The sequence below is a fragment of the Micromys minutus genome, assembly GCF_963924665.1.
Source record: "Micromys minutus genome assembly, chromosome: 21".
Taxonomy (NCBI): Eukaryota; Metazoa; Chordata; class Mammalia; order Rodentia; family Muridae; genus Micromys; species Micromys minutus.
The window spans coordinates 16,455,871-16,476,436 of NC_137956.1; the positions used below are offsets into that span (position 1 = coordinate 16,455,871).

At 41.6% G+C, this 20,566-nt stretch overlaps 1 protein-coding gene across 3 annotated transcripts in view; it reads right to left on the minus strand.

Moving 5' to 3' along the window:
* The window catches only part of HMGN3 (high mobility group nucleosomal binding domain 3), a 33,908-nt gene extending 19,616 nt beyond the window's left edge, over positions 1-14,292 (minus strand). For all 3 annotated transcript variants that reach the window (XM_080934551.1, XM_080934550.1, XM_080934549.1), the window contains exon 1: positions 14,161-14,292. In XM_080934551.1, coding sequence (XP_080790677.1) covers positions 14,161-14,175 — 15 coding nt within the window. In that variant the 5' untranslated portion in view covers positions 14,176-14,292. The remainder of the gene's footprint in view (positions 1-14,160) is intronic.
* Positions 14,293-20,566: the final 6,274 nt, after the last annotated feature.

A 20,566-nucleotide genomic window follows, 5' to 3' on the forward strand; every position in this document is an offset into this window, starting at 1 on the left:
TCCCGCGGGCGTGGCAAGAAGCCACAGAAAACAGGACCTGTGTTCCTGGTCCTAGATCATGAGCCATGAAGAAGAGGAAAGTTCAGAAATTTTACCAGGGATTGCTGGACCCGTGGGAAATTCACACTTGTGAGTGTGTGTGTGTGTGTGTGTGTGTGTGTGTGTGTGTGTGTGTGGTACATACATGGAAGTCAAAGGGACAACTTCAGGGGCTGACCTTGCCTTTCTTCTGGATTGAACCCGCACTCTTTGCTGCTGCCTATAATCAGCTTCTAGGGAATCTCCTGTTCCTGCCTCTATCTCCCGTCGGAACAGGAGGACTGCGGACACACAAAGCTATGCTTGGCTTTACCTAGGTCCTGGGGATCTGAACTCTGGTGCTTGCAGGGCAAGTATTTGAAACAGAGCTGTCTTCCTAGTTCTACACTGGATTGTATTTAAGGTCATCTTTAGGTACTCAGCTCTGAACTGAGGGTTCACTGCTGCAGGCTGTGAACCCCAAGATTGTGCTATTTACTGAAAAATAAAACTGTTTCTAGTTGTGGTGTGGCTCACCCTTTAGCACATACCCTTAATCTCTCTGGCTAAAATATAGACACTTGGGCTGGAGAGATGGCTCAGTGGTTAAGAGCACTGGCTGCTCTTCCAGAGGTCCTGAGTTCAAATCCCAACAACTACATGGTGATTCACAACCATCTGTAATAGGATCTGATGCCCTCTTCTGGTGTGTCTGAAGTCAGCTAAAGTGTATGTACATGTAATAAATAAATCTTAAAAAAAAATATAGACATGCTCTTAGTATACATCTTTAATCCCAAACAACGAAGGTAAAGTTAAGTTTGTAGAAGAAAGCAGCCATGTTTGAAGGTGATGTCTAACCGAGTGGCAGACAAAGGGACGAGTCAGAGAAAGATTTGACAGAACAGGATCTGCCCAACTCTGATGAGAGGAAAGAGGCAACCTAAGAGGAAGGAGTGCAAAGGGAGGGAAGAAAGGAGGCAGTTTTACTGGGATAAATGTACACAGACACATTTCAGAGAGAGAACAAGCTAGACACAGGTGAAAGACAGAATGAGCCAGAGAATGAGAAAGATCCAGAAAGACTAGAACAGATTGCCAGAGCTAGTATGAGGCCAAGCAGAGCAACTCAGGAGAAGTCAAGGGAATGAATCAGTCAGCATGGAGAGGAGTTTGGCCCAAAACAGCTGAGTTGAATCAGCCCGAAAGAGTTCAGAAAAAGCTAGAAACAGTGTTCTTATTCAGCAGCAAATCTCAGAGGCTGAAAACATTCTAGGCCTAGATTAGATGGTAAGGAGGCTAGAACTTCCAGGATTAAGCCTAGGTTAGCAGACGGAGGCCGTGAAATCTCGTCGGGTGGATAAAAGCAACGGTTACCACATTCACATGATTAACAACCAAACCCACATCAGATTATCTGTTACCTCCTCCTTGAGTTAGCAACTTCAACTACACATAGCCATCAAGGCCACAACAGGCTAGCCTGTCTTCCCCAAATGTTTTGTTAAGGGAAAAAAATTGAGAAAGGGTTCTATTTCTCTGTTCAGAAGCCTAAACAAATTCAAATAAACACCTGTCTTCTAGGTTGTATTTGAAGGAAAAACATTGTACAAGAAACCAAATATAGACGACAATAAAAAATAAACCAAAAAAACCCCTTCATGTGAGCATAATGTGTTTTCATTAGTTTCAATACATATAATCCAACACGAAACAATGTTATACTCTGTTTTCATCTGTGCTTTTTGGGAGGAGGTTGGCTTTTTTGATGTATTCTGGCTTTGTTTGTATAGCATGATGGAAAATGCTCCTAGCTAATCACAAATCTGTATTCTAGTCTAGCTCACACCACACTGAGTATGCATTTCTTCACTAGTACACCGAAGAGAGACGTGTGTGTTTCTGACTTAGCTGCTCACTTACTGATTACACTGCAGAAACCATTACACATGACGGGGGCACGAGGACTGTGGGGAAGGTTAAGAAAGCAGGACAGGGTGCTAATAGTGACAACAGTAATGGTTCGGTCCAAAGCAGTGCCATCTAACGAGGCTGTGGAAACAGTGCTATGGCCATTTTATATGGAAACCTGAGACAGGGGAGAGTGAGCGGCGTCTTGTTCAGGATGATTTCTGCTGGGGATCTTGTTGGCAAATGAAAGAGCCGGGGTTAAGGTGAAGGCAGACTGACTCAGACCTAATACTCAAAGCAGCTCCTGTCAGCCCTCTTCCTTTTAAAAAGGTCTGGGGTGCAGGTAGCAAAGAGCTCTCAGTTTGAAAAACAATTCAAAAGTAGTCTAACCAAGAAACACATATGTCATGGATAAGTCCGTCTGTCCTTCATGCAAAATTACTTAAAATAATAACCAACAGTTCCCCGTGAAGCATGTATGTTGAGGTATATATAACTTTGGTTTTGTTTCAGACTCCCAGGCTGGCCTTGAACTACAGATTCTCCTGGTTCCACCTTCCAGATGCTCCTATTTAATGATCACATACACAGATAATAAGTTTTTCTCCTTAAAAACCTCACAGTGATGGCTAAAGGAATAGCAGTGAATAATCACATCTTGTTTGCATTTTTTTTTTTTGAGGTAGGCCCTCCTAGATCCCAAGCTGGTTTTGAAGTCTTATGTGGCTGAGGATGACACTGAACTTTTAACCCTACGGCTACCACTTCCAGGGTGTTGGGATTACAGACTCACAGGTGCCGATATGCCTGGTTTATGCAATGGCGGAGACTGAACACAGGCTTCATGCAGCTAGCAGCTAGGTACCAACCGAGCCATGTGCCCAGCGCTGTTCTCTCATCTCTGGCTCTTCACAGTTGTAATGTGCTTGGCACTGCTGTTCTTGACGCTCTCAATATTGTCAACCAAACAGGGGCAGCCTTGCTCTTCTCATTTGAAAGCTGACTAAGAGGTTCAAAGAAGCCGGGCATCCTTAGGGTCCAGGTAGACTGGCAACCTTTGGATTCCTACACCAGGGCTCTCAGAGTTGATATCAGATGGGCAATTCTATTTTCTCCTCTGCCCAGATATGAACCAACTTTTAGAAAGGAGTAAGTAATTAGGATATTCCACCGATTTTTAAAAATCCAATCGGCTAGCTATGAAGTCTATACATGACTGCAAAAGGAGCTTTATAGGATTAGATATGTCTTTGGGAGTTAATGAAGCAAAACCAAACTAAAACACAGTTGTAAGAACGCCACATATTGAGTACACATGGAACTGGAGAAAGACCGGTTTTGTTGAGGGGTTTTGTTGTTGCTTTGTGAGAAAGGGTTTTAATGAAGCCCCAGCAGGACTTGAGTTTGATACCCTCAAGTCTCTGCCTCCAGAGTCCTGTCACTACTGCTGGGTGCCACCATGCTCACTCAGAGGTGGGCGGTCTCCACAACATTTGATCACGTCAAGTCCTTAGTACACTTGTGTGAATGAGAAATGGGAGGTCTAGTGTTCATGACTACTACAGAATTTAAATAATTGTGCCTGAAAAATGTGACTCAAAGGAGGAGGAGGAAGAAGAGGAGGAGGAAGAAGAGAAGAAGGAAGAAGAGGAGGAGGAAGAAGAGGAGGAGGAAGAAGAGGAGGAGGAAGAATGGGAGCAGCAGCAACAGCAGCAGAAAGGTCTGGGGCCTGCAAGATGGCTCAGTGGGTAAAAATGTTTAACTGGCTAGCCTCGGAGCCCATGTAAAGGTAAAGAGAAAAAATGTACAGTTGTTCCCTGACACCCACATACTGTGTGACATGTACCCATAACAGTAAAAGTAAATAAGATAAAGTAGGTTTTTTCAAGTACAACTTATACCTCAAAAGGAAAGGAAAAAATATAAAAAATATACACATTTCAGTATAAAGTGTGTATTTCTTTGTAGGGAGGATCAAATAATAAGATGATCTGAAGGCAATATTAGTTTAGTCTATTTTTAAATTTATGTTTGTTATTAATGCAATGGTAATCCAGAAAACTAGAATAAAAATCCATCCAGTTCTATGTCTAACAGATTTTCAGAGATTAACCCATTTCATTCCTATTTGATGAATTTTTAAAACAAAAATACCTTTCTATTTTCTAAATCCAATGTCTAAGTAATGGTGATTTAATATTTACACTATAATCTCTGACTCTAATGCCTAATAATCAAGTGTATTTTCATGTTTCTAGCCACAGAGAAACAACTCTGTTACTGTATATAACAAATTAAGGAACCAATACTATATCTTGAACATGCAAAACTGAATGTTTTATTGTGGGATGAGAAAATTTAAAGAGATTTAAAGAAATCAGAGTGTGTGTGTGTGTGTGTGTGTGCATGCCTAAAATGATGACAACAGTCTGTATTTTAATAAAGCTAATATTTCAAACAAATGAGCAATAACATATTTATATAACTTATTTTATTCTTTAGGCACCTTAGTTTAAATTTTAAAACCTGAACTTATTAGAAATAAATGGAGGTAAGAAATTTGATGGTACAGTGGTTAAAAGAAAAAAAAAGTTGGTTAGAATGTTGGTCTTCTTTCTAGTTGTGTGACCCAGAGGAGTGACACTTAGATCACTGAATCCCGATATTCCCTTTCTAAGGATGAGATCACAAGCTCTGGAACCTTCTGAAGGGAAGTCACAGCTCACAGGGGCCTTGGGAAAGTGCCAACCACTCCTGCTTCAGTTTGTAAAATAAAGATGAGTGTACCCGACTGGGTGGTTGGGACGAATAGGTTTATAAAGCATGTGAAGTCCCCAGAATGTAGCACTCACAGTAAACATGTTGCTCATGAAACTGCAGAATAGCATGTGCTCTACACATTTATTTCTAATAACGCAGCTTCACTTAACTAAAGAGCCCAAAGGGCATAAAATACACAGCTCAAAGCTGGTACAGCTAGGCATTCAAAAATGTTAGTTATTTAAGACTGAACAATAATATACAGGGCCACGTTAATTACTGATACCAATTCCATTTTAAAGATGGAAGCCACTTTCTCTATTTCCCTACTTCTGAGTGTGTCACCTGCTGTGTGTGTGGCAGGTGTGAGTTTCCCTTGGGCACACCCACAAGGATGCTCCAGAGCACACCCATAAGATGGAAGAGGACAAAACTCAGTAAATACCTTCGCCGGAAGCTGCAGTGGGATTTGACTGAATTCTTCCAAGACAGTGAAATGTGCAATAAGTAAGTCGCTACTGGAACAAAAAAAGGAATTTACCATTTTGATTTGGTTTATCTTCAACACTGATTTTTAAATTACTCAGGAGAGCAACACCGTATTTCAACAAACGAGGTACTGTGAAAGCAGATGCTGTCAAGGCATGTGTTTCAGACACCACTGCCAAACTGCGCCCTACAGGAAAGTGGGATACATTTAACTTTTGTGTCAACAAGCACAGCATTTTAGGGGAGAAATATAGAGGGGAGATGGTTATTGACCTGATTTGCTGAGGTAATTCTAATATTATACAGAGGTGTTTTGAAATTTTCTTCAGTGAGAAGGTTCGACCGGAGAAGAGTGTCCGGAATCAAAGCTTATGTTGTTGGAACGATACAACTGTGATCTGGTTACTGAACGTCGGCTGTCAACTGTGAGAACTGCTTGCTTCCTACCTACTGCAGCTGTCACAAAAACCTGAAGCCCAAGGTCAATGACAAACCCATTGATTCTCTTAATAGTTCTCGATTTCGTCATTTGAATGATGCCCGTGTTTGACTTCTCTGCCCAAGCCAGCACCACACTAAGTACTCTCACCATCGCAATGAAGAACGCATTGTCCTGCTGGCCTTACACACGAGGAAGCTGAGTCCTAGAAAGTGACCATGCAAAGACAGGAGAGAGGAGGAGCGAGGTAAACCACACCATCTGGCCAGGGAACAGTGGACACAAACATCATATTAGACAACCCCTCCCCCATCTCTGAAACAGTTAACAACCGCTCTCCTTTTTTGAAAAAAATGAATAGATCCACTTGTTTAAGGAACATGTACAGCAAGTCTGTTAGGTACTATAGGGAAACAGATTTCACAGCCCAGTAAAATTAGAAGGATTACAAAATAAAGTTAATGGAAACATAATCAATCAAGCAATATATTCATGTAGACAGACAGTGCTGGACAGTAACCTTTAAAAGGTAAGAGGGCAGGGTTAGTGAGGCAGCTCTGGGGCAAGGGCACCTGCCACCTAGCCTGACAGCCTGAGGTGAGCTCAGGAGTTAGGGTGTCTACCACCACCAAGCCTGACAGCCTGAGGTGAGCTCAGAAGTTAGGGTGTCTACCACCACCAAGCCTTACAGCCTGGGTTGGGAGCCGATGTCTAAGAATCACGTATCTGGCAAAGAGCTTACATTTTGAATCATGAAGAATTCTTATAAGTCAATACAATGACAAACACCTGTGCTGCCTTTTTTTTTTTTTTTTGTCACCTAACAGGAGCTAGCGCTATATGGGAAGAGGAAACCTTAAGTTAGAAGTTGCCTCCCTAAGACTGTTATAGAGGCAACTCTGTGGGGGTACTGTATTGATTTGTAATTGATGTGGGAGAGCACAGCCTTGCAGCCAATGGTACAATACTTGGCCAGGTAGTCTTGAGATGTATCCAAAGGTAAGCTGAGCAGGCTGTGGGAAGCAAGCCAGTGAGCAATGGTCTCAGCTTCCGTTCCTGCCGTGTGGTCCTGTCTTGGCTTCCCTTGACGAAGGGCTGTGGCCCGTAAGCCAAATAACCTTCTCCCAAAGTTGATTTTGGTCATGGTGTTTTATCATAGCAATTAAAAGCAAACTACGTTGGAATTACTGCTCAGAAATAAAATACAAACATATACTAGGGCCTGGTTTGATCTGTGGCACTACAACACATGCACACACACACACACACGCACACACACACACACACTCTTAACATATGGAGGATGCTCATCATCTCTGGCTACAAAAATGTAAACTAAAGTTCACTAGACTGTCCATAAGTAAACATCTCACAGTACAAAGGACGAGCATTTATACTGTTAGATTTAGAAGACAGCCTGGAAGTTTCTTAAAACATTAAATACACATTTTGAAAACATTCACCATTTCTTTCTATCTTTTAAAATATTGCCAAGATAAATTTTAAAGTATGTATCCATGCAATGGCATGTACAAGTATATGCAGAAATTATATAGGAGACAAAAGTTGAGACAATCTTAATACTCTTCAACTTTTGAAAAGATGAACAAGGTAATGTACCATACAATGGAGTATTCATAGACAATAACGTAGTCAAGTCCTGAAACATCCTACCACATGTATGGACCTCAAAAATACGGAGCAAATCGGAAACAAAACACATACACTGTGCAGTTTCCTTTCTATGAAATGTCCAGAAAAGGCAGCTGGAAGGAGACAGAGCAGCGGCCTGGTGACGGTGCGTGGTTAGGTTTTTACGTTGTCTTTCAAGCTTTGGAAGTGGATAATGGGAATGGCGGTACAGCTCTATACTATAGTCACTGAGTCAGGCACTCCAGATGAATGGGCTCGATAGCAAGGAGGCCATTCTCGATAAATCTCTGTGTAAGGAATTTGTAATCTCAGTAGTAGGAAATCATGCTTTTTTTTAAGTCAGATTATTTGAAGAAAACCAGATTGTAACAATTGTGAGCATATACCTATCTCTGCTTTTAATAAACATAAATATTTCTAAACTTACTTATTTTGACTATACATACATATATACTATATATACATGTATTTACTACACACACACACACACACACACACACACACACACACACACACACACATGATTATGTGCATGTTGAATGCACATGCCCACAGAGGCCACCAGACCTGGAGATGGAGTTACAGGGGGTTGTGAGTTGCCAGTCATGAATGCTCACAAACAAACTTAGGTTCTCTATAAGAGCAGTTATCTTAACTACTGAGCATCCTCTAGAATGAATTTTCTTTATTTGAGCCTGTTTTTCCAATAACATTCATCTTCCCTTTAGAGACATACATGGCATTCTCTCTTTTAAGAGAGTAGACCTCTTTCAATGTTACCTTATCAAACATTTTCCCTGTTTTGTTCACAAATTTCTAATTCTTAATAATTTCCCCCACATTGAAATAGTTCTTTATGTAGCCAAGGCAAATTTAAAAAATATCTATCTACAAATATAACCCTATAGAAGATGGTAGGAGAAAATCCCCAATGAAAAGAAATAACTATACCCCAAAAAAAAACACAGGAAATAATCTCATACCAGTAAAATCAAAAGAAGGGAAGCAGATACACACACACACACACAGATACACACACACACACACACACACACACACACACATTATGTTTTGGTTATTTTTTTTTTTTTTTTTTTGGATTATTCTATTCACTACCATTCCAACCTTCCAACACTATGTAGGAGAGGAAGAAGATTAGAGGGGAAAGAGGGTGTAGACCTCTTTATGCTACTTCCTGCTGATTTAGGACAATGAGTTCCTGGGGCAAATCCAATCTTCATCATGAGACAATCTGCAATTTCTTCTTCTTGTCCCTTTGCTCACAACCACTTGATAAACTTCAGTAGCAGAGAGAGAAGCCTCTCAGGGCTCTAGCATTTATACTCTCTCAAAAGTTCCCAGAATTCCAAATCTCACACACTCCCAGAAACTATATGCATCTGGTAAAATCACACACCTCTTAGAGAAAGAGAAAGATCATAATCCCAGCTGTGAAACAGCCTCTTATTCGTCACCAGAGATTAAAACAGAACATATTCACATACATAACTGGCCTTTGAAAGAAATCAAAATTCTCACTATAGGGTTAGAAAAGATATATTAAGCAAATAGTCTTGGAAGCAAATAGGCGTAGTCATTTTAATACCTAACTAAATAGACTTCAACCCAAAACTAATCAAAAGAGACAACAGAGATCACTTCATATTCATCAAAGGAAAGATCCACCAAGATAATATTTCAAATCTTAACATTTATGTCCCAAACACAAAAACACTACTAAAATTTAAATAACGTACTGGCCCTCACTCAATGATAGTGGGAGATTAAAAAACCCAACTCTTACCATCGAACAGGTTGTGGAGATGAAAATTAAACAGACAAATATTAGAGCTAACAGATGTTATAGACCAAATAGATCAGACAGATATTTGTAGAACATTTCACCCAAACAAAAAAGAGTATCTCTTCTCAGCAGCTCATGGAACTTCCTCTAAAATAGATCACATACATGGACACAAAACAGTCTCAACAGACACAAGAAAATTGAAATAACTTCCTTCATCCTATAAGACCACCATAGATTAAAGGTGGCTTTTGTCAACAATATAAGCAGCAAAACACTCACAAATTCATGAAAACTAAAAAACTCTACTTAATGAAAAAAATTGGTCAATATAGAAATAAAGAAATTAAAGACTTTCTAGAATTCAATGAAAATGAATACACAAAGTACCCAAACCAGTGCTGAAAGGGAAAGTTCATAGCACTAAATGCTTACATTGAAAACAAAATTGGAGAGATCTTATAGTAGCAATATAACAGAACACCTAAAAACTCTAGAACAATTAAACAAGCCTACCAAAGAGCAGCAGATGGCAAGTATTAATACAAGAGGGCTGAAATCAATAAAATAGAAACAAAGAATCAATGAAAGAGAAATTTAGTTCTTTGAGAAAATCAACAAGATAGACAAACACTTATCCAAACTAACTAAAAGACAGGCAGAGAGAATCCGAATTAAAAGAATCAGAAATGAAAATGGGGACATCACAACAGACACTAAGGAAATCCAGGTAACCCTCGTAAGGATGTACTTTCAAAAACCTGTACTCCACAAAATTTGAAAATATAAAAGAAAGGAATAATTTTCTTGATAGGTACCACTATCAAAGTTAAATCAATATTAGGTAAACAGTTTAAATAGACCTACAGCCACTAGTGAAACAAAAACAGACATTAGAAGCCTCCCCACCCAAAGAGCAGAGGGCTTTAAGCACAGAACCAGACTTTCAAAGATGAGTTAATGCCAATACTCTTCAAATTATTCCATAAAATACAAACAGAAGAAACATTACCCAATTCACTTTATAATGCCACAGTTACCCTGATATACAAGCCATATAAAGATTCAACAGAGAAAGAAAAGTATAGGCCAATTTTCATTATGAACATAGATGCAAAAATACTTAATAAAATACTTGAGAGAAAAAAAAAAACAAAATCCAAAAACACATCAGAAAGATTATGCCTTATGATCAAATGTCATTCCAGAGAAGACGGGATGGTTTAACATAGGAAAAGCAGTCAATTAATCCACTATATAAACAAACTGAAAGAAGCAACCAACACGATCATTAGATGCTAAAAAAGCCTTGAACAAAATCCAACACCCTTCAGGACAAAAGTCTTGGAGAGATGAGTAATATAAAGAATATAACTAAAAATAAAGAAGGCAATCTACAGCAAGCCAATGGCCAACACTAAATTAAATGGAGCGAAATGAAAAGAAATTCCACTAAAGACAATGTCCACTCTCTCAATATCTATTCAGTATAGTACTTGTAGTTTTAGTTGGAGCAATAAGACAGCTGGAGGAGGTCAAGGGTATACAAACTGGAAAGGAAGAAGTCAAAGCATTGTTAATTGCAGGTGATATGACAGTAGTGCATATAAGAAAATTACACCTAAGTTTACTCTCTATGAATGCTGTCCACAATAAGTACACATACTCTGACTGGGAAAATCCCATTAGGGAACTCTTCCAGCTAATGAGCAAAGTGAAGACTGGGCAGCTTCTCCTCCTCGAGTCTGTAAATGGAGAGAGAGCACCATACGCTCTATATCTATTCTGCAGACATCGCCATACTAGACGATTTCTGGCACGATGTGTCAGACAGAATAATTCCAGGGATAAGGAATTAGAAACATAAAAAGGGTGGGGAAATGTGTTTGCTGACCAGGCCAGGACTGGATGCAGGCCTTGCTAGCAATGCATCTACACAGAACATCAGATCACAACATGACTGCTGCTGGCATTTGAGCAGAACAGTCTGGAGCTCAGTCAGTCAATGTCCCACCCCTACCTGAGTCTGAGTTTCCGCCCACTCATCACCCTTATGTAACACAGAAAACTCCTCATTATTTAAATCTCAGAAAGACATTACAATGTTAAGGGCTGCACTGCTTGGGGAAAAAAAAAACGCAGCAGTCACTTAATAGTTTATAATAACATGGACGGCACTGTGGCCTTGCAGCTTTGTGGCTGAGGAGTAATCACGTTAGTAACAAGAGGCATCCAAATGCCTGGACACAGAAAATGGTCCTGATTTTTCCCTTGAGTCCATCCCACAGCACTTCTTATCTACCCTACAGTCTTAGAATCTGAACAGCACATTCTGTCACCTGTGCAAGCCCAAATGTCAGTCAGCATTTTTTGTTTTTTTGGTCTGCTAATCTTATCACTTCACTGAATAAATATCAGCTCCTAGGGAACAAACTGTGCATCCTTATAATATTTAAACAGTGTGAGGTCTTCAGATGTCTCCACTGACCATTAGTACTCCTTCTTGCTTTGCAGAACTTGGAGGTTCATTAAATAATGTTTCTATGAAACAAGGAGCCGAGGGAGCAGGGAGAACAAGTACTTCTGACACTGATTACAGGGTTGGGGAGGTGGCTCGGTAGGAAAAGCGTTTGCCCCTCAAGCAGAGGGAACTGAATCTGATCACCTGCACTCAGGAAATAGTGGGTGTCTGCACATCTGTAAGCCTAGTGCTGCAGAGGTGGGATGGTCTAGCCAAGTGATCGAGAAAGACTGGACCTCTGGCTTCCGCCCGTGTGTGTGTTTTACTGACCTCTTAGAACTATGCATGTATGGTCTCCAATTCCTTTCCTGCATGGTTGTGTAGGCATTTTCATCCCGGGGAGAGTGGTTTTAATGTCAGTTCCACGGAGCTCCAAGACTCCACCAGGCAGCTATAAGGCTTGACTCCTAGGCCGGCTGACTGTCACAGCCATGCGATCTGTGGCTGTCCTTACCCAGCTACCAAGACGGGTGGTTTGGCCTCCAGTTATCAGTAAAAAGGCTTCCTGTTAGCCAAGGAGTCTTTCTCAGATATTTGGAAGGACTGCTGTGTGTATACAGGTCTGCGCCTAGTTGAAGGATTGGCTAACTCCATAGAGAGTCCCTGTCTTCCCGAGAAGTAAACGATAAAGCCACCTCATACTCCATTCATTCTGTCCCTTCCTCCCTTTTGGAGATGGACAGTGACAGAAAGTAAGAGTGCTGGTTCACCAGCAGTGGCCCTTGATCAAGGAAACGCTCCATCAAACCACGAGCCATATTCATAAAGGGGTCATGTGACCTGCTGCTTATCCAAACTCGTTAATAATTTCCAGGAAAAGCGTTAGGCACCTTCCATCCCCTCTCTAGCTCACTTCTGGGTAATTAGACGCTCTGATTCTGCTAGAATTCCCAACACGTCACTAACCTCAGATAAAAGGCTGCAAACAGTGACATCACTCTAGTGCCTCAGCACTGGGAAAACAATGCTGCCATCAAAGGACACTTGAACAACGAGTCTTAGTGCTGTTACTCTAGGCACGCCCCAGTTTCAATTCATCCCATTCATCTGCATGCTAAGAGAAAGAGTTAGCAATGTTGTCAAGCAAGGCCTTCGGGATCCACAGTAGCTCCACTATACACCAATGGATGGTTCATGAAATGTTGGGCTGTGACTCTTAAGACACTGCTCAAGGAGTCTAAAATAGTTCTGTGGTTGTGCTGATTAAATGAGATATTGCACGTCAGACTTCACTCACCAGGAGGCACTGAGCAGGCTCACTTTAAACACAATGAAAACCTTCTAATGGCAGGATTGATTTTCTATCAATGGATGGAGATGCTTGGGCTAGGGAAATGGCTCAAAGAAAAGACCCTTGCTGTAGATTCCCACAACCCACAGGATAGGAGTGAATCTACTACCGCAACGTGGGTGCCGGTGCCTCCCCTGAATACAATAAAAAAAATAAATGTAATAAAAATAAATTTAAAAGGAGTGAAAGTGTTTACGATAAAATTCTTAGTGATGATACATAAGAAAGCAAGAGCTCCTAAAAATTTTAAAGCTTCCATAGTTTTAAATAAAGCAACCACACATATAGTGTATACAGTCTTGGGGGAAAGCAGGGAGTTATTTGAATCAAGTTTCAACTTTAATGACTGTGATGGTTGACTTGGGTCCTTTGGGCAGGTGGCAAGGAGGTGTTTTTTCTTAGGACGCAGTCCTCACACATCGCTTTTTTTCAGGAAGGGGTGAAATAATCTGCCCTTTATTTACCAGTCCAATGACAAGTCGAAGCCCCACCCTGAGGGAGCTATGTGGCCCCACGTGTGGCTCGTGACATCCCTGCCCGGAGGGGACACAACCCAGCAGGGGCAATGGAGAAACTAAAAAGACCTCAGTTCCCTGCCCGGCCAAGCGTGGGGTCGTGGGTGGGACAGTGGCCGGGGCTTGGTGGCTCCTGACCTTGTCAGGGTCGGCGAGCTTGGCACCAGTCCCCTTCCTCGCCGCCTACCCGGCGCTGCGCACTGCCCCGCCCGCCCTCGCGGCCGGTGATTGACACCGGAGTGGGTACATACGGGTCCGCGGCGCAGCAGGGCTGGCGCAAGGAAACATGGCTTTCCCTCTCTGGGCCTTCCGCTCGCATCGCGCTCGCCCTGGGCACAGCCCGGGGGACACTCCAGACCCCGCCTGGCTCCTCTGAGTGCTTCCAAGGTTTTCGATTTCCCTGGCCCGGGAGACTCCTCTCATTGCCTTCCCTCCACCCTGAGAGCAACCTGAGTTTGCCAAGAGAAAACTCCTGCGAGGGGGATGGACACCCGCCCTAGCTGCTGCTGGCAAGAGAAGGAAACCATTCCACACAGGAGTTGATGGAGAAGGGAGGACAACGTCCCTGGAAGGAAAGTAACACTCGGAGCTCCGTGCAGGGCGAGCGGGGTCAGCAACAGGCATCTACAAAAGGAGCGGGCGGCCGCGGTGCCCAGCGCCTGAGTTATTGGGCGCATCGCCGCTTCCATCGCAGCGCAGGGGGCTTACTCCGAGCACACTCGAGGGCCTGCGAGGTGTTTTTTCCCCCGCGGGACTTACCTTTCTCTTCGGCATAATGACTACGTTGGTGCAGCAAAAAGTAAAGCAACCGGCTGGGCCTCCTGGCACGCTGCTGGATGCCGCCTGGCTGCTGCTGCTACTCCGCAATGGGATCGCCTAGCCCGCCCTCTCCGACCTGCACCTCCACTTCCTCCCCCGGCGCTCCACTCGCTCGCATCCCGGTCCCCCAATGGCGAGCCCTGCCAGCCAGCCGCGAGGCCCCATTGGCTGAGAGAACGTTCTAAATTCCACGAGGGCACGCCCACCCCCGTTTACCCGGTACGCGCAGTTGTAGTTTCCACTTCACTGGGGGAAAAAAAATATCTGCCTGGCGACTGAGCATGCCCAGTTCAACTAGTCTCCTTCAGGCTGCACTATCCTGGAGTTTCATTGTTTCATGTGCTTTCTTTGGATTAAAGCAGTGTGCACCTTCATAGAGAAGTGAGAGTTAAGTACCGTCATGAACTTTATAATGTAAGTAGGCACACGGGGTACCTTGTACATTCGTTACTCATCAAAGCCTGTAACGGTGTTCATGGTGCGGGTCTGTACAGGGTGGGAAGCTCCTCTGTTCAGGAAGAGTCTAAAAGTTAATAAGGGTCTCATCTCCATCACTAGCAAATACCCCCACCCCCAATAGTGTCTCAGTCCAATGTTATTTTTTTTTTAATTTTTTAAATCTGCGTTACAAGTCATATACAAATTCAGCCAATTATTAAGCTATGAGTGAAGGTAGATATAAATGTTTGTTGTGGAAATTGAGGGGAAATCGAGAAAGGTAGGGGCAAAGAATTTATATATTAAATATGTGCGTTTCAATAACACCTGCCAAGTTGCATTTCATGTATAGTGTAATGTTTCTCAGCGTTCTGAGAAGAATTGCAAAAATATATATCTGAATTTATTTTGTAAGACCAGTTTTACCCTGACAAAAGACCTCAGATCGTGAGGGAAAGGATTTTAGGTCAGCACCCTTCATAAACATAGGCACAAAGACACCGACGAAATTTTAGCAAATCAAATTCAACAACGTTTGAAAAGCTAATATATAACCTGGGAGCTGGTCCTGGGAACACAGGACTTGTTCTGTGACTCAAGTCATCCTGAAAGTTCAATCAGTGTGATCAGCTCATAACTACAACAGGGAACGTGATCATCTCAAGGGCTGGAGGGGAAGTGGGTGAGCAAGTCATGATAGCAAGACACTATACTGAGTGATTTTATTGATATGAAATTACTCGGAAAGCAGACTGAACTAAGCAAGGTTAGCTCGAGAATCATTTACCAAGCAAACGGCACATCTTAGGAAACCCCTCTTACAGCCTTACACTTCATAGGATGAAAACTCTGCTTTGCTCACAGAGGCTGCGTGGGAATATCAAACAAAAGCACCAGGCAACCCACTTTCATACCTAGTTTATTAATTTCCAGAATAAGTGAGTCGGTATCCTTGCACACTCAAGAGATAATGAATGGCTTTCTTTGTTGGTCCAACTTTACAAACTTGCGGTGTATCTGGCCTTTTCTGTCACTGTTTGGTGTGGCTCAGTGTCCTGCTACTTTTATTTTCTTGGTGCTCATAGTTCCCCATTGGGAGAGTCTTCCTTAGGACATGGCCCCGGATCTCTTTGACGAATTCCTTATAAGCCCAATTCATAGCTTTAAAGCTGCACAGAGACTTAGAGGTTCATAATTTTACCATTAAACTAGTATGTGTAGTGAATATATCGTGGAAGAGAGTTAATTTGCAAAATGCCTGATAATAGAAATAGTAATAGGAGGAGAAGGAGGAGGAAGAGGAGGAGGAGAAGAATGCCAGTGAAGATGGTCTTAGTAAACTGTGTGGGAAAGATATTGGGCAGCATAAGAATGTAATGTGGGTTGAATGGTGCTTTCTGTTTTCATTTTGTCACAATGGTGAACCAACTAGGCAAGTACTTTACCACTGAGCTATTTCTCCAGTCCCATTGTTTTACTTTATGGAGATTTAAAGGTGCTGGTGTTGGGGAGAAGATGAATCTTCCCCTTTGGTAATGAAAAGTGACTCACAAAGTTGGTTTCTTTCATTTATATTTTCAAAGACCAAATAATACATTTGAAATGTAAATAAATAAAATAACCAATAAAAATAATAAAAAAATATGACGCACCCCCCCAAAGCGTAGCAAACAAAATTGTGATTCCTCTTTAGTGCCCACAATAAAACAGTTGCAATGAAACTGGAGCTTGCATGCTGGAAAGCTGACTGTAGGGCTTGAGAGATGTTCTGGTCAGGAGCACTGGCTGCTCTTACAAAGGATCCAGGTTTGATTCTTAACACTCACTGGGTGTGTGGTTTACAATCATCCAGAACTCTAGATCCAGGGGATCTGATGCCCTTCTCTGACTTCAAGGGCATCAAGCACACACACACACACACACACACACACACACACACACACACACACACGCGCGCGCGCGCGCAAACACTCATACCAAACATAAAATGAATAAATCTAATTTTTAAAAAAGCTGATTATGCAAAACCCCAAGAGTTTGAGCCTCTATGTTCATTTACAAGTGCAGAAAATAACTCCTTCGGTTGAAGAGTTGCAGTGTCTGTCTTTTGCTGTGGTTTACACCTGCCTGTGCCGGGCAAGGGGACTGTATACTCTCCTCAACACCACACCTTAGGCCTGGACTACGCTTCAAGATGGAGGAGATGAGCACTGAAGGAAAGAGAGGAGGCAAGAGGATGAGAAAGGGAAAAGAAAGGACAGGCCCTAATAGAAAATAAATGCATTTTATAAAATGATTATTTCTATCTGGGGGATGCAGAAGGAGACAGTCACAATAAGTGCATTAAGTCAGTCACAGAAAGACAACGCATATTTTGGCTTGTACATTTAATAGAGATATGTAGAATCCTGTGTGTGTGTGTGTGTGTGTGTGTGTGTGTGTGTGTGTGTGTGTCATAACAGTAGAGAGAAGCTGTCTTGAGAAATAGGTAGGACCAGTAGGGTGGAGATGGGGTGAGAAACAGGCAGGAGAAGAGATGTGTTCAATATACAATATATTCTCGTATGGGACTGTCCTCATGTAACAGAATCGTGTATTTAGTAGATACTATAACAATTTAAGTATAGTAGATGTGCTCATTGTACAGTATATTCTTTATATATTTTATACATATAAAAATGTCCTTATGCAATAGTACTACATATTCGTAGATAGTCTAGTATTAGTAGAAACTATAAAATTTTAAAAAGAAAAAGCTTATTTCAATAGATCTGTGAACAAAGGCATACATGTTGTGAGTGTGTGTATTTGCAAGAGTGTGCTTGCACTAGGTGTATGTGTGAACTGTTACATGAAATGTATTCTCCTTATCAGTAACAACTATTTAACTCTAGTGCACACTGCTAAAGAACCCTGTGGGTCTTTGGAGCTTTAATAAGTTGCTTCTGGAAGAAAGTTGCTCTGTCTTCAAACCATAGAGGGAAACTTCAAAGGAAATTTGAAAGGAAAGATTATTCTGCAAATCCCTTTCCACTGTCCCTCCCCACCTGTTCCTCCTTACTGTCCCTTCCAACCTGTGCTTCACATGTTAGGGCAGGCTCACACAGTTTCCTGAGGCTTTTGCTGGAGAAATCAGATCTAAAGTTGGTGCTATTTTGTTTTCAATAGATCCATAATTCTAGATGATTCCGAGGGTCTTCAGATGGTAGGGCACAGATGCCAAGCTGAATGCAAGTGTAACAGAAGACATAAGAGAAGAGGCAGATGAGAAAGGAGCACTCTAAGAGATGAGGAGGCAACCGCAGAAGGCAAAGATGATGTGCTTTTCTCATGTCAGGAACCTATATGTAAATATGGGTATGAGATGAAGAATAGAAATATTCTGTTTCTTACTGGTGCAGCTTCTAATTTGTTGACATGTTAACTTTGGAAGACACTAAAGCAGCCAGGATATTCGAAGATCCACTCATCCTAAATCAAATGAATAACTTGCTAACAGTCCAGACTCCTAAACTCCAAGTCCAACATACTAAACCAGAATCTGGCAACTGAGTCAGACGTTTCAAACACGCCTTTCATGTTCTAGCACTAGAATCTGGGAATTCTAGCCTAGGTACATGCTCTCAAAAACTCATATACCAATTGCTGGAACAGTTGTTTCTAGTTCGGGGATCCTTGATGTAGAGACATCTATGACTGTCTCTTTATGAAATGGTGTCTTGCCTGTACACATCAAGTCATCTCTAGATATTATCAATACTTAGTATCTAGTCATTTCCAGATGCTTAGAACTAATACAATGTGGACACTCTGAGAATAGTTGTTATATGGGATTGTTTAGGATATCAGATGTAGTTAAAGAATGCATGTAAAATTCTCCTGACTTTTTAAAGTCTTTGCAAATTGGGAACAAAATTCTGTGAGTGAAATTGTCCCCATAGACTCACTTCTTGTTCCATTTTCCAGCTTTCCTTGGTACTGACCTTTTCCATGTTTTTCCTCTTTCTTAGTTGCAAGATACATGAAGAGTGATTAAAATCTGTACACACCCAAATTAAAAGCAACTCTATCTTCCTGTCCACTATTTAAGAACACCCCTCATCCCCTAAGGGAACCTAACCCCAAATTCCTGCTAGCCATAGTTTTTCATTGTGTTCCTATGTTAATGATCATACAAACATCTGCAGCTATGAAGAGCAAGAGAGGCCAGGGTTTCCTGTGACTCTCTTACAGAAGATCATCTTTTCCTTTTCCCAATTAAATGTGTGCTTTTATACATCTCTTCTACTTCCAAGTCATTTTGGGTTTAATCTCTGTGAGTTTACCTTTGCTTGGTCCTGATGCTGTTTGAACTCACAAGAGTGTAAGTAATTTGCAAACTGTAGCTCCCAAATGACTGTGTGAAGAGAAATTAGACACACTGGGTAGCTAGGTTCAGGGAATAAGCTACATTTTTTTCTTGAGTCATCTTTTTCCACATGTCCCATTCAAGAAGCCAGTTGGATAAAGGAGGAGAAACTTAGGAGAGGGAAGCTCCCAAGGTTTGTGATGAGGACATGGCCAAGTAAAGATGACTCTCATCATCTTAGGGAAAAGACCACAGAGTACCAAAAACCAGTTAAGAGTCACTGCCAGGCCTGAGTTACACATTTTGGAAGGTCCTATTATGGTCAGCCCACTCTCAAACAGGACCACATTCTGTTTGTAGGCTGGTGAGCTTGCCTGCCCATTTCAGATATCTCCTGCATTTCTTCAAATATCAGAATCCCTGTGAGTTAGAAATAGAAACCAAACAACCCATCCCTGACACCGCCAATGGTAAACAGCAAGTTGCCTTTCAAACCAAACCCATCATTTCCTTTTTCTTAATACAAGCAAATGAGCCTAAATTAAATTTAAAGGATAAATGGAAAACGAAGCTTAAGGGAACGATTCGCAACCTATGTATGAGTCGAAAAGCTTCTTGGGAGATTGCATATCAGATATTTATATTATGACTCATAGCAGTAGCAGAATTAAAGTTATGAAGTAGCGACTAATTTTGTTGTTGGGGAATCATCACAACCTGAGGGATTATATTAAAGTGTGGAAGCATTAGGGAGGCTGAGAACCACTGAGTTAGCCTGTAAATTCAGCTTTATTTACTTAATGCCTCAAAGACATCTCAGATTAAATCTCCAACCCACCCACCAGCTCTTCTATGCTGCTTAACACTGGCTTAAGGGCATGGCAATTAAAAAACCCAAACCATGTTCAAAACCAAAACATTCTTCTCTACCTGTCATAAAGTAGTTGGAGATGATGTTCGGGCTAACCTGGTTAGGAACTATTCCAGCTGTGAATCACTGGTAAAGATTCATTCAGGCAACAAAATGAATTCTAGCTGCAAGATAATACATACATACATACATTTCTAACCAGCAGTGAAAGAAAGATAGCCTGAAAATACATAAGATTCTTTTTGTTGCCTGCTATTTTTTATTTTATAATTAAATCTTTATTATAAAGATCTCTCTCTCTCTCTCTCTCTCTCTCTCTCTCCCTCTCTCTCTCTCTCTCTCTCTCTCACACACACACACACACACACACACACACACACACACACACACACACAAAACACTGTCCACTAAAACCAATCTATTACTACCAGCTATCTGAGTGAACAGGGGATAGACTCCCCTGATAGGAAGCAGGCCTTAACTAGTTAAAAGAAGATTAGAAACTTCCAAGATGGCTGGTTTCTTTCTCACCCTCTGACCAGAGATTAAGCCTAGGATCCTAAAACAAATGCTTTTCTTGTCAGTAGAGTTTCTGCTGATGAACTTGTTGACTCAGCAAGTTCAAGGCCTGCTGAGAACATGTTACACAATTTTGGAACAGTCAGCTATCCTGTCTTTGTTCAAACTAA